This window comes from Hermetia illucens, chromosome 2 (genome assembly GCF_905115235.1).
Source record: "Hermetia illucens chromosome 2, iHerIll2.2.curated.20191125, whole genome shotgun sequence".
Lineage (NCBI taxonomy): Eukaryota > Metazoa > Arthropoda > Insecta > Diptera > Stratiomyidae > Hermetia > Hermetia illucens.
Genome location: NC_051850.1, coordinates 93189312 through 93202562, shown reverse-complemented (window position 1 = coordinate 93202562; position 13251 = coordinate 93189312). Strand labels below are relative to the sequence as shown.

The window sequence follows — 13251 nt, the reverse complement described above, 5'->3', positions numbered from 1 at the left end:
TTAGCCCGTGCGGCAGTTTATTTAACTGAATCTTATCGATTTTGAAGAGCTTTGTGTTTCTGCGTATAGCAGAGTTGATAGCCAATGGAGTTGGTAGCCAAGATGATGGCCTCATCGATTTCTTTGTCCGTTTTTGCCGATTTTGCGAGACAGTGATTTTTTTCAGGTTTAGCTGTGGTGCTAATTCTGCCCTGAACTAATCCCAGTTAGTATGAGCGAATGATCTTATTCTGTTTGGTACTCGCTTTTGTAGTTGAGAGTTTAAGGAAAGTTTGAGTTCAACTGCGAAGTGATCGGACATTTCTGGTAAGGTTTTGCACGTTAACACCTGCAGGGTGAAGGTGGCGTCTATAGACATTAGCAAATAGTCAAGTATTGAGTGACTTGCAGGCCTTGTGGGTGTGTCTGGCAAGATCATCTCAAGCTCAAATTAAGTTTAATGGACTTTGATTATGGATCCATTTTGCGGGGGCAACTCCATTTCGGTTTTTTCCCCTCGCACATGGGTTTTCCTACACCTCACGCACCGGCGCACAATGGAGCAATTGACGGAGATATGCCCGAAGTTTTGGCAGTTGTAGCACTGCACTTCTTGAATCGGCTTGACTTTCTCAAGCGAAATTTTCTGGTGGAGAATATATTTCACGTTAAACGCTTCATTTAGCTCTTGTTCTGGTTCGAAAGTAGCGATAAACAGCCCCGATTGCGACTTCAACGGAAGCGCCGGGTCCTGGCTGTGCACAAGCTTGTCGGTTCGCGTGACTAGATTCAACACGCTTTTCAACCTAGATACTCTTCATTCAGTTCGCGCATTATGTCAGTCTGTGAAGACCACGGATGACTAAGAACTGAGTCCTTAAAAATGGTGGGGTACTGGTTGTGCCATGCAGCCCCTTTTCTTTAATAAGATTGAAGATCCCTGCATTAACTTCAACGCTTTGAGCGAAAATTTCTTAGGGTTGCTTTTAACTCTTTTAACTTAATATCAGACATGGCCCACAAGGGAATTTGTTGTCGCAGTTGCTGGATCAATCAATAACATCATACAATTTACTCGGAAAATGAGGAACGATACACTGTTTTCCGTTTTAATATTAAATACCGACATTTATCACCAATTTCTTCTTTACTAGCCAACGAAAGCGATCGAAGTGGTTGTGGATTAAATCCAGCTCAATAGATTACGGTGGGCGGGTCACTTCATCTGTATGGATGAGGATGATCCCACCCGTAAAGTCTATAAGGGCAATATCTATGGTAGAAAAAGAAGGCGAGGCAGACCCTTAAGATGGAGCGATGGCGTAGGCCAGGACGCCAGACAGCTTTTAGGGATATCGAATTGGTGGACCTCAGCGCAAAACCGGGATGTTTGGAGTTCCTTATTAAGGCAGGCCTAGACCGGTTACCGGTTGTTGCGCCGTTGATGATGATGATGATGATGAAAGCGATCCAAAAGACTTCGATAACATACCATCAATCCCACAAATTTGGATGCGTTCATCTCCCATTGATTCAATAAGACACCACTTTCAATTCGACAACTACTCAACACTACTTTTAAGTTCAAATCACTTAAGCATTCGTTGTTCATTCGTTCGGATCAATACACCACACGATTCTGCTGCTCCGGAGACAAATCTGGAAACACCTCCGCACGAACGTAATTCATCCGATTGGGCATATATAATTTATGAATTTGCGATAAATGCTCGCATACAGGCAGATTTTAAAATGCTTCTCAAAAATGTGCTGCTGGTAAAAGAGTATTTTCAGGTCTGGACACCGTATAGAGACAGTTTCATGTTTTTTTCAGATTTCTGAGAATGGGTCTGTTAAAGAAATCATCACATTCGGTCCCCGCACATCGTGCCTTTCCAACAAATATCAAAACTAAGACTTCGAAAAGCACTAACCAACTACATGACTATATTCTGTGAAAAGAAATTTTGCACCCTTTCTTTTGCCTGTGGACACCCCCTTAATAGCAACGTAGAAAGATGTAATCACACATGTGGGCATTCACAGTTCCCACTTTTTCTCCAAATATCGTGTCAATCGGTGCAGTTGTTTCTGAGAAAAGTGCGTGTGACCGACAGACAGATAGACAGACATTGGACCGATTTTAATAAGGTTTTATTAAAAACACAGAATCAATTGCATATGTACATAAGTTCACAAAGAAGCATGCACATATATCTTGTACATACCATATATACAAATGTACTTTTTTGTAAATGATGCTGGAATTGCTGTTTTTAATGGTAGCTTAGCCATTATTATTTATCTGCATATCAGACGACCTTTTACCGCCAAATGTTAATGATCATTCGTCTTCCTGCTTCCATTACAACAAGCAACAAAATTAATGTGAGTGAAATGAATTCACGAAGTACAACATAACTCCACGTTGACTTTGATCGGGGGTGAATACATAGCATTTGACGCGTCTTACGAAGAAGAGTAAGTGGGAAAGTACAGCCGGTTCAAAAATGAATCACTCGTCGGTCCTATTAGATATCAGATGATATAACGTGATACCCCTTGAGAACTTCCTCAAATAACGAGATCCACCCGGTCGTTTCTGCAGATATTTTTTTCCTCCGTTCATTCACAAATTTCTCGCAGCGATTTGACTGTGTACATATACTTACGCATGGATTCCTGGTTTGGTGTCCATAAATGAAATTCGCTATTTAATTACCGACACAATTTACGTCAGCCGGCAGTTTGCAGATAATGAAGTATTCTGTTTCAAGAGCAAGGCCAATAACTGGATTTTATTTGGTACACGAAATGCCAATCATCCGGTCAGGCTGCCTGCCATCCGCAAGTCCCGTCTGTTTATTGCACTGAGTTCCTAATGATTTCGCATCCAATTGCGATTGTGATTTCAAATTAAATATTTTGGCAAACGTGCCTGCGATTCACACACATGCATACGTACATGACCTTAAATACTTTATATAAATACCGGCATGTATGTTATGTTATGTGAGGATGTTGTAATCTGTCGGTAAAGTGATACTTTGGGCTATCCGTTTCCATTAGCCATAATCTTACGACTAAGTAATGTCCAGATAACTTTCCATGTATCTTTACCCCGCTTGTAACCGAAGTATTTGAATGAATGCTCTCAACTAGTCAGTTCGCATCAATACTTAGATATTCATAAAAACATACGTAGATAGAGTGCGTGTGAATTATCTACGCTTCGACGTCCCCATCCACCCTCTTATGAGTTCTGCCATTCGAAAAAAACTAAATAAGTTGCTGAACTTATTTTTCTCGTCTGTTTAATGAAAGCACAACAAAAACAAATTCTGAATCCAATTACTCGCGGCATTGCGTCCCTCGAATCATTTGCCTAGCACCGAATTGTATCTGTTTACCCAGCACTTGCCCACTATGTGTGTGATAACTAATGGTGAAGTTCTGGGGAGATAAGCATTCCTGGGGTTAGTACTTAAGACATTATGCTTTCTCATGCCTCTCGAGTGTCTTAAGTGGCTTGGGGAGATATAAAGAAAGTTAAGCGGTTAAGTAGCTTGTCAGCTGACGCGTTAATCCTTTCCTCGCCTTGTTGTAAGCTCCTTTAGTCCATGTGATTTTCGTGAGGAGGTTCCTTATTTATTCCACAAGGTTCCTTATTTGTTTTCCGCACGATAAGAAAGTTCCAGCTGCAATGAAACAGATTTTTATTAGTTATCTTTTGAAAATGTTTGGCGAGGCTTAATAGCGGAAAGGTATTGCCAAACCGCTCGACAAAACTACGTAGATATATGAACATACATGTGCGTAGGTTAAAATTAAATGTGGGCATAGTTTTCATTGTCCATATGTACCAGATACAAAAATGTGGATTTCTTTGGGGAAATTCTGTTTAATCTCATACAAAATATATGAACGTACCTTCACTTTCCCATAGACTTCGGAAACTTGTTTCAAAGTATCTTCGATGTAGGAAATTTTTAGTTAATAAAGATATAAGAAAATGTGCGGCAAGAAGTGAGAAAGTAGGAGAACCAAGTTCAAGACAGGATACTATTTGGGGTGTAGTAAGGTGTACGCACAAACTGACGGACTCCTGAATCAGACAGACTAGCGGGCGACCATAATTGTATGTAAGTAAGCCTGAAAATTAGCGCGTTCGCTAAGCAGCTCGGTAAGTCAACTTCACCGTGCATTCGATTGATCTACGGCTGCAGGTTTTTAATAAGATACGTGGACCTCTCTGTGCCAGGAATGTTGCCATGGGCTTAGAGTGCGAGTTCTCCCTCCTCCCTCTCCTTTTCTGATGATAGACGAGTGCGGCTTGTAAAGAACCTCCCCGTTGTATTTGCGCTAGTTGCTTGCTGCATATCTCCTTACTGAGAACGCCAGCCCGTACTTCGGAATCATAAAGAATAACGGACTTAACCTGATATTTAATGGATAACGGACCGCCGCCACTGACCATCAGCCTTCAAAATTCTTCAGCGGTGTTCCGAATCTACTCGAAAAAGCTCATCTTCGTGTCTATCATGATGTCGAAGTATTTTATCGTCGGCTTTGATAAGACCATGATTTCACCAATCTGATTAGGGAGGAGTGTGGGAATCCTTAGCCAGGGCGACGACATTAGTTTTCTCGAGAGATGCGGAAAAACCATTCTCAGTCATCTAATTGTTAAATCGGCGCAATCATTCTCAGCGTGTTGAGATTGTTCGGCTATACGTATGGAGACCAGTGCCGAAAATTATCCGCGTTCCCACCAGATGCGATTCATAACGAATTTCAAGTCATAGCATACTGTCGTATAAGGCATCCTGAGGGTCTGGACTAAGGATTGTTCTCTGAGTTGCCCCCGATATGTCCCTTATTCTACGTTGTTCTTCTTGGCTCAGGAATAGCCAAGCGCGTCCTTTAAGGTGCCCTTCAGTAGCCGCTACGAATACTATAATACGGAAACGCTTTTCCAACGTCTTGAGCATGTGACACCACTTCGCAGAATTGAAGGTTTTTCTTATATCTAGCGTTACAAAAAGCACCATCCATTCACAGTGGCACCTGTTTGCCATAGCTAACTTCACCGCTTGGACCACTTTCTTGGCCTCAGCAGATATTGCAAGATGCGTCAGTTGATCTTGACTTGAGGAATTTCTCAAGCAGTTTCTCTACTGTTTCAAATATATTGAGAGGATGGTGCGTTGATCCCGCCTCGGGGTCGCCTTTCCTTATCAGCACGAATATCGCCGCCAAACTTACAAAAAAAAATCTGCTGTCAAACATGCGTTGAATGCGCTGACTAGTAAGATGGGTTTACACTTGAATATAAGTTTCTGCCCCTCACAAGGATTACCATCTGGTCCTAATCATTTATGAACAAGGCAGCCTCTTCCAGTTTTTAATTTTTTTGGTAACGAATTTGTACCCGAGGCTCCATGAGATCTTGTTAATGTCACTGACTAGCTCTTGTCAGTAGCGTATTTGCTGCTATTGATTTCATGGCGGAATTCCGATTTTGCGTATACTTACAATTTTATCCGTACCACAACAGGTAAATAGATTATTTCCCGTGCTGGGCTTCCCTTTTCGGCGCCGACACAGAGCAAATCGCGGCGATAAGGCTCAATGTTGGGTTTACTAACATTTAAATCGTAGATCTTCTGGCCGGATATGGGTCTTATTTCTCGTTTACCCTGTTGATCTCCTCCTGCGAACGTCGAGTTTCCCAATGTTCTACCTGGTAGGTAATTGCTGGATGTCGAAACATTCACTTTTGATATCGGGTGATCACATCTGTGTAATCCCTTTTTATCATTTTCCTCATCTTTCCTTTGTTCGCGAGACAGTCCAGATCCTCTATCTTGAAGATGCACATGTGTTCTAGGCTGAAAACCACCACTTTCATGCGTAGAATGCTCTGAACTGTCTCGCAAACGTTAATCTTCGACTGAAGTACACTGCCGTTTCGAGTCCGCGGGATACCCCAGTGTCTTCTGATTTGGCGTTCTTACGGGTGTTTTGAAAAACTTCCGAGAAAGATCCCCTTTTGTTTGGCTTGATGAGAAAGACCTCTGATCGTCATTTTCTGTATTGCTTTGATGTTGTCGTCGTAATTGATCTTAAATTTGCTACAGTGGAGCTATTATCTCGCGGAGTTTCTCTTGCTGCGTAATTAACTGCTGATAGACTCTGTTTCATCTTCACTCCATCTCCTTTTATCAGTTATTTTTTTCTCACTGCATGGTAGCCTGAAGGCAATTCATTTTGCAGAGCCGCTGCGCTAGCAACTTCCTTTTTCTTCATCTCCCGTTCAGCGGCCCTCCAAGAGTTTCTGCGATTAAGTCTAAGAGTTCCTCCACCTTCATTAGACATCCTTAACAATCATAAAGATGTTCCGTTGTTATTCGCCATGGCGCTACTACATCTCTCACTACCAGTTCGTTTCTTTACTGGGACAGTGGGTTTTCCGCTTTTTCAGAAGCTGGTCGTTACAGCTTCGCTTTTTTGCAAAGAAATCTACATTAGAGTCCTCCATTTTAGTTGGAAGAATTCTCCCCCTTCTAAAAATTTTGGCTATTACATTGTGTCATCGTAATTGTTGCTAGTGTTATTGTTCTTGTCACTGAATTATGGCTTTTAGCTGCAAACCGATATGTCCGTTAGAAAGTCTATCCGTCTTATATGATCCCCGCAATTGACTATGCAGGAAGTTAGGCATGTGTTGACACAAATGCTAGTGGAAGTCTGGTGAGAGCCGGGATCAGGTGCTTGTCAGAAGTCCATCGTAATTGAGCCAGCTTAATGGTGTGAAAGCTTTGAATGTACCTGTAGCCTATGCAAGATTATTATGAGGACAGAAGCAGCTATAACATAAATCTGAGAGTTGTTTGCATTTGGCGAGAGCTGACCCATTTGGCTTTGAGAACTTAAGATACAGTCTTTATATGAGAAAATATTAGGTGCACATGATGTCAGAAAATTCGTTGCAAACAACTTAATGTCGCTAAAAAAAACACTTCGTAGTTGGGAAATGAGGGGCGGAGGAGCACTATTATTTCATTTCCGGAATGTAGTACTCATATATGCGGACAAAAGACTGCTTGGCTGTGATCATGCCCATGCAAATATTTGGGCGTATGTTTTGATAATGGGTAATGGTATATGTTGCGTAGAAGTGAACTAGATTTGGTGAATATCCGATACCCAGGAAGGCGCTGTACTGTACAGGCAAACGAGGTTGATATAAATCACCATTGCGAGGTGGATCAGAACTCGACTCGAGGGGTGAATTTTGACCTGATCGTAAATTGTAAAACGGTAGCGCAAGACCTTCCCCTTCCATATGACTATCCCATACATGCTACCTAGACTTCAAAATATCCCCATATTCATTTTAAAATTATAGCCGAAATTCTATTTTATAATATGGTGTGGTGGTGGTTTTGCAAACTGGAATGATTATCGGAGGCTCATGCTATTGTGCAATTAAATGTGTTCTCTTTAATTTGTTGTGCGTGGAGCTGAAAAAATTTGTTGTCTATTGTTCGAGGAAAAGAAGGAGCCCTGGGCTTTTTGGTTCGCTGGCAATTACTTGATCGAGGGAGTTTTATTTCTAACTTTACGGAGGTTGCAAGGGAGGTGTCAGAAATAGCAGCAGGCGGGCAGGGCAGGGAATTAAAAGGAAGTTGTAAAGTGGCATTTACGTGGATTGTTTAGGAGGTGGAGGTGTGCTGTTGTGACAGCAAAAGCAATTGAATTGAAGTTTTAAGAAAAATAACTATTAATATGACGGTGTATTAGTTGTTTTTTGAAAGAAGGAAGCGAATAGTATGTATAATTTAAATTAATGTTAAAGTGAATATCGGAACTTGAATGCCCAGGTGGGATCGTCCACGGTCAACTTTCGTCTCTTTTTCTATCCCTCCAATAGCTCTTGATTGTCAAACAGGGCGACTAGAGATATATTTGCATTTACTATTGTTTAATAAAGTTAATAATATTATCTTATTTGTTCGTACCCTTCCTCAATTTCATGCTAGAACTCCAAAATGCAGTATAAATAGTAACGCAAAATATACAAATTGGCGTAAATTCACTGCATCTTAAGACATCGTATTTATTATAATTGAATGTCAGTACCACATTAAAGCGAACAATTTGACCCACCTAGTATATATAGTACATATTGCTATTTATACTAAGAGCTTTGCGGAAATGGAAACATCAAGCTCTCACATATCCTTGCATAGAAGTTTCGTAAAACTGTTCATTCCTAAAGCGCCAAGCTTTTCGCCTACGGCTAGTTCATATATTGACATGCAAAAAACCGGTTTGAAGTAAAATTTCGAGCAAGTTCTGGAGAAAAGAGAACGTTTGAAACCTCCTGTTTTTCTGACAGAAGAGCAAGACCTTCTTAAATCATTATTGCTGCTAACTTTTAAAATATAATATATTTTAAGCGAATAGATTTTTTAATAGTGATTGACAATTTTTTTTTTCAGATTATTCGAATGAATGGCTTCAAAGGATGATGATGTAGATGACGGGTAAGTACTCCTAGTTTTCTGGGGTGAATAAAATAAAAGGATTTTCCCATTATACAGGGTGCTGCAGCATAACTTCCTTTTTTAAAATGCGTGCCACTCAGTTAGTTGATGTAATAGCGGAGCGCTAGTGGTCTCGTTCAAGAGGGGATACTGTAAAGTTTTGTCCTGACACGGTTCAGTTGCCATCATGCATTGAAATAGTGAGGAGCGTGCCTTTGCCGTGGAGGTTTACTTTACGGAATCGCTTTAATTTAGCCCCGTTGGCTCCCGTCCCAAACCGCAAATCAATTGTTACATAGGTCACTACATTCAGACAAACTGCAAGTCCGACAAAAGGAAGAACTGGAGTCCCTCGGCCCGTTAGATCACCTGAGAACATTGAAGCAGTGAGAGCGTCAATGTTGCGATCGCCACGGCGTTCTGCGCGCAAACACGCATCTGCCCCTGGACTATCCGATCGTTCTGTGAGAAGAATTCTTCGTGATGATCTTCATTTTCATCCCTATAAGATGGCCATAGTGCAGGAACTTTCAGAACGTGACTTCAATTCTTGGATGAACGCGTGTGAGCTTCTTCTTGATGTCGTTCCCGAGGGTGCTATTGTTTTTTTTAGCGATGAAGCCCATTTTCATTTGTGTGGGTCGGTTAACAAACAAAACATGCGCTACTGGGCTGACACCAACCCTCGAGAATTGCATCAAAAGCCTTTGCATTCACCCAAAGTTACAGTGTGGTGTGCGATTTCCTTAGCTGGAATTATTGGTCCCTGGTTTTTCGAGGAAAATGAGGTTACAGTGACAGTGAATTCGGACCGGTATGTAAACATGCTACAGAATTTTTTTTCCCACGGCTAGAAAATTTGGATTTGGGGGACACTTGGTTCCAACAACACGGTGCAACAGCACACACTTCAAGAGCATCGATGGCTGTTTTGAGGGAACACTTTCCAGAGCGCCTTATCTCAATTAGAGGCGATTTGGAATGGCCGGCACGCTCTCCCGATCTGTCGCCTTGTGATTTTTTTCTATGGGGTCTTTTGAAATCCTGTGTTCATGTGAACCGTCTAAGAACCCTACAAGATTTGAAGACCAACATCCAAGAAGAAATTGCCAACATAACACATGCTATGCTAACAAAAGTCATGACAAACGCCAGAAATCGGTTTACGCAATGTATGGAGAATGGGGGAGTCACCTAACAGATTTGATCTTCAAAACAATGTAAATAAAAACTTTAGACATGTACCTACATTATAAAAAATAAATAAATATTTTCCGATGCATACAATAGTCTTTATTGAGTTTTGAAAAAAGGAAGTTATGCTGCCGCACCCTGTATACAAGAACCAATTGACAAATGATAAGCCTGAACATGGCTATCACTTATATTTTCGATTTTGTTTTTTGTGATGTACCAGCTCAGTTGTCCAATTTCTTTATACAAAGAAAGAATATTTTTCCGGAACAGCCTGAATTTGATGTTGAGGTATGTTCATTTTCAGTTTTTAAACAAAATGACGAGGGCAGACCTTGTACTTTTAACAAGTGGGTGTATTTGAGTTCTCTCCTCCACAAGAAGCAAGGCTACTTAGATGAAGAAATTGTATAATACAACGCCTTCAATAGTTTGTTCATGAATACTGATAGGAGGAGATAGCAACATTTGTCGCTCCTGTCGCTTCAGCTAAAACAGCGTTACCTGACTATATTGGTTAATATGCGTGACTTAGTGAGTGAAGCAAGATGTCATGGTAACATTCTTGTTTGACATTCATTCAAACGTTGAATTCTTCCAAGATTTCACGTCGATGCAAGATATGGCACAAAATAGATAAATCTGGCAAACAGAATTTAGATTTAGATTAGATTGAATTTGCAGTTCGTCTTGAAAACAAGTAAATGCATCCACTTATAGAAAGGGTCTGCCGAATAATGAGAAATCCATACTGCTGCATGAAGCATATTTTCAAAGCCGTGAATAATGAGAAATATAGGGGATACATAGAAATAACTTTGATACTTTACTTCCTAGATACATATAGTTTGCTTATATGTTTAAATTGTAGTTTTCAGCCCTAATGATGTTGATAGTCAGTCTTGTTATATTCTCTCTATTTCTTTGACTGAATTATCAAGAATCTGATGGTGTACCCACAGAAGGGCGTGACACCGATGTCATGAGCCCACGCCCCTACAGGGATTTTTATATTGTGTTCAAAAAGAAAGAAGAAAGTAAATTTACTATCTGTCAAAAGTATTCTATTTGTTTACACCTCTTGGTATGAAATTTAATTGGAGTGTAAGAACTATTAAATCCGAAATACGATTTGGATAGTACACGTAACTGGAGGCAGCCTTCATTACTTCTACCGTCAGGCGGTGATAAACACCTAATTCAGTACACAGCGATCTCCGTGTTTGCATAGCATAGATCCACTTAACTAAAATTTCACCGGCACTATCTTTTCTGGAAGCATGTCAAACTCTTTAGAAAGGCACACAAACTTCTTACGTGTCTCTTACCCGTATATGCACACTAAGAGTTCCTAAAGTTCGAACCACTATTCATTTTTATTGCTTTTACAAGTCATCTAGTTGATTTCTAGATTTTTTACATGTCTCCGTTCCATGAGGGAACCGCATTTGCCTCGGGTAGGTCAAGTATCATCAAAGCACTCTCAGAGTTTCCAATTGTGCCTCTATTGCCAAAGGAGTCCTTAGTTGCTAATTGAGCAAAAGAAGTTCATTTAGCTTTGTCCAATCAATTTTTTTAAGATTCAGGGTAATGAGACTAACTTCTTTTTCTTCTTTGAGCTTTGTCCGTCCAGAAATGGATGCTCTGTCAAAAATCTGATTTGAATATTGAATATCGTTCGAGGATGTGATCATGGCGTGTTACGCCACTTGTTCAGCGCAACATTTTCGTTTCCATTACCAAGAGACGCTGTTCATTGCCTTTTTGGAGTGGGCCAATATTCAGAACCATGAACAGGGTGAACCCTGTGGTAAATTTTTGATTTGCGACGTTTGTTGATGAATCGATCACAAAGAACGCCTGTTATGACGCGCCCCTTCATCCAAGTTGCACTGATGAATTAAGCAGTTTCGTAACGGAGTCCATCATTGGCTTATAGCATTGATCTGAGATATTTGAATCGCCTAGTTCTACGCAGCTGAGGAAAGCGAAGATGATGTAATAGTGTCTGTTTCATTGGGATCGGTCGTCAAAATTCTGTTTTATTCAGATTCAATCTGAGACCGTGTTGCATGAGACGATAATTCCATTTTTGAACAAGTTGCTCGAGATCAGCATTCGGTGAGACAGGAAAACATTATTTGCATAAAGCTGTGTACAGGATGTCCTGTGCGACAGTGGATGGAGTAATGAGAGGGCGCTTCCTTGATGAACACCAATGGAGACAGGAGGTGGTTTTGATTTACCTGGCATACTTTGGACTTTACTTTTCGGAGTGTGGTGGAGTAATTTAACCTAGCGCACTAGTTCTTCTGGTATTGCCCCAGAACATGCCATATGAGTTCGTGTGGCACACGGTCAAACGCATTGTGTACTGCGCCAGTAGTTCCGCAATTCTTGACAAACTCGGCTTGCCAGTCAGATGGTGTTCCACCTTCCTCAATTGCCGGTTTCTAGAATTTACTGACCCACAGTGATGGGTTCCTCGCTTTCCTCAGCTCAGATGCGATGTTGGCACGTTCTGTAGCTTTTTCTGATTTCATTTGTTTTATTGCTTTCTCGATTTCAGTTGACAGGTGGAATTGCTCCAAATGCTGGCAGTGTCTGTTGAAGTGTAGGATGAACAAATTCTTCCGCTGAAACTCCGCCCGGGCAACAATGATGGCTTTCTTTGCTACCTGGTTGACATTCTTGTAAATATGCCAATTGGCCAGTGTTTTATCGTCGATAAACTTATGGTAGAGGTGTTTCTTTTCACGGATTTTCATTTGAATGTCGTTATTCCAAAGCCAAGTATCTGCGCTGACGACCCACTTATCTGGTTGGTTACCCCGGACATTGCACAGCCCGCTTTGTAGATTATATTTTTAATTTGGTTTCACGATTCTTCGACATCCATAGTGGTTGGTATTCGCATAATTGAGATATTTTTTTTCTCACGAAATCGCCACCATTTAATGTGCGGTGGGCCAGTGCGTTCCTAACGCTGTTTTATTGGTCGCTTGATTCGAAAGACGGCAATCAACTATTATGAGATGTAGTCAGTAACGGTGGTAAAATGACGGCGTCGAATGATGATATAGTCGATTTGTGTTTTACTGTTCCCACTAGAAAATATAGCAAGTTTGATAAACTATGTATTGGTAGGTACAAGGTCATAAATGTTTGCAAAATCGAGTATACGCTCGCTGCACTCAATGCGTGCTCCAAATGTTTTCCCCGTGGCACCTGTCACCGTTTGTCTTTTCATTCACATTATCACTAAGGTCGGCTGCAATGATTTTGTGTCGAGTAGTTGCCAGAAGCATCTTTCTCGGCATTAGACGGACCTGCCTGTGGTGCGTATGGATGAAGAAGTTAACCGTTCTAGCAGCTGATTTAATGGTCACTTTCATCACCATATTGAGTGTGTGGGCTACCAAAATAGAGTACAACCGTAAAGAAGTTTCTAGCCATTTTTGACGTTTGACGTTTGCGTCCTATGTCGCAGTTTTTGACACCACACCACCAAGTGCCTCGCGAGCTC

General features: G+C 41.0%; 1 protein-coding gene across 1 annotated transcript in view; it reads left to right on the top strand.

Moving 5' to 3' along the window:
- Positions 1 to 13251, top strand: part of LOC119648927 (adenylyl cyclase 78C) — a 386778-nt gene that overhangs the window by 95601 nt on the left and 277926 nt on the right. The window contains exon 2 of the mRNA XM_038050837.1: positions 8487 to 8531. Coding sequence (XP_037906765.1) covers positions 8500 to 8531 — 32 coding nt within the window. The 5' untranslated portion in view covers positions 8487 to 8499. The remainder of the gene's footprint in view (positions 1 to 8486; positions 8532 to 13251) is intronic.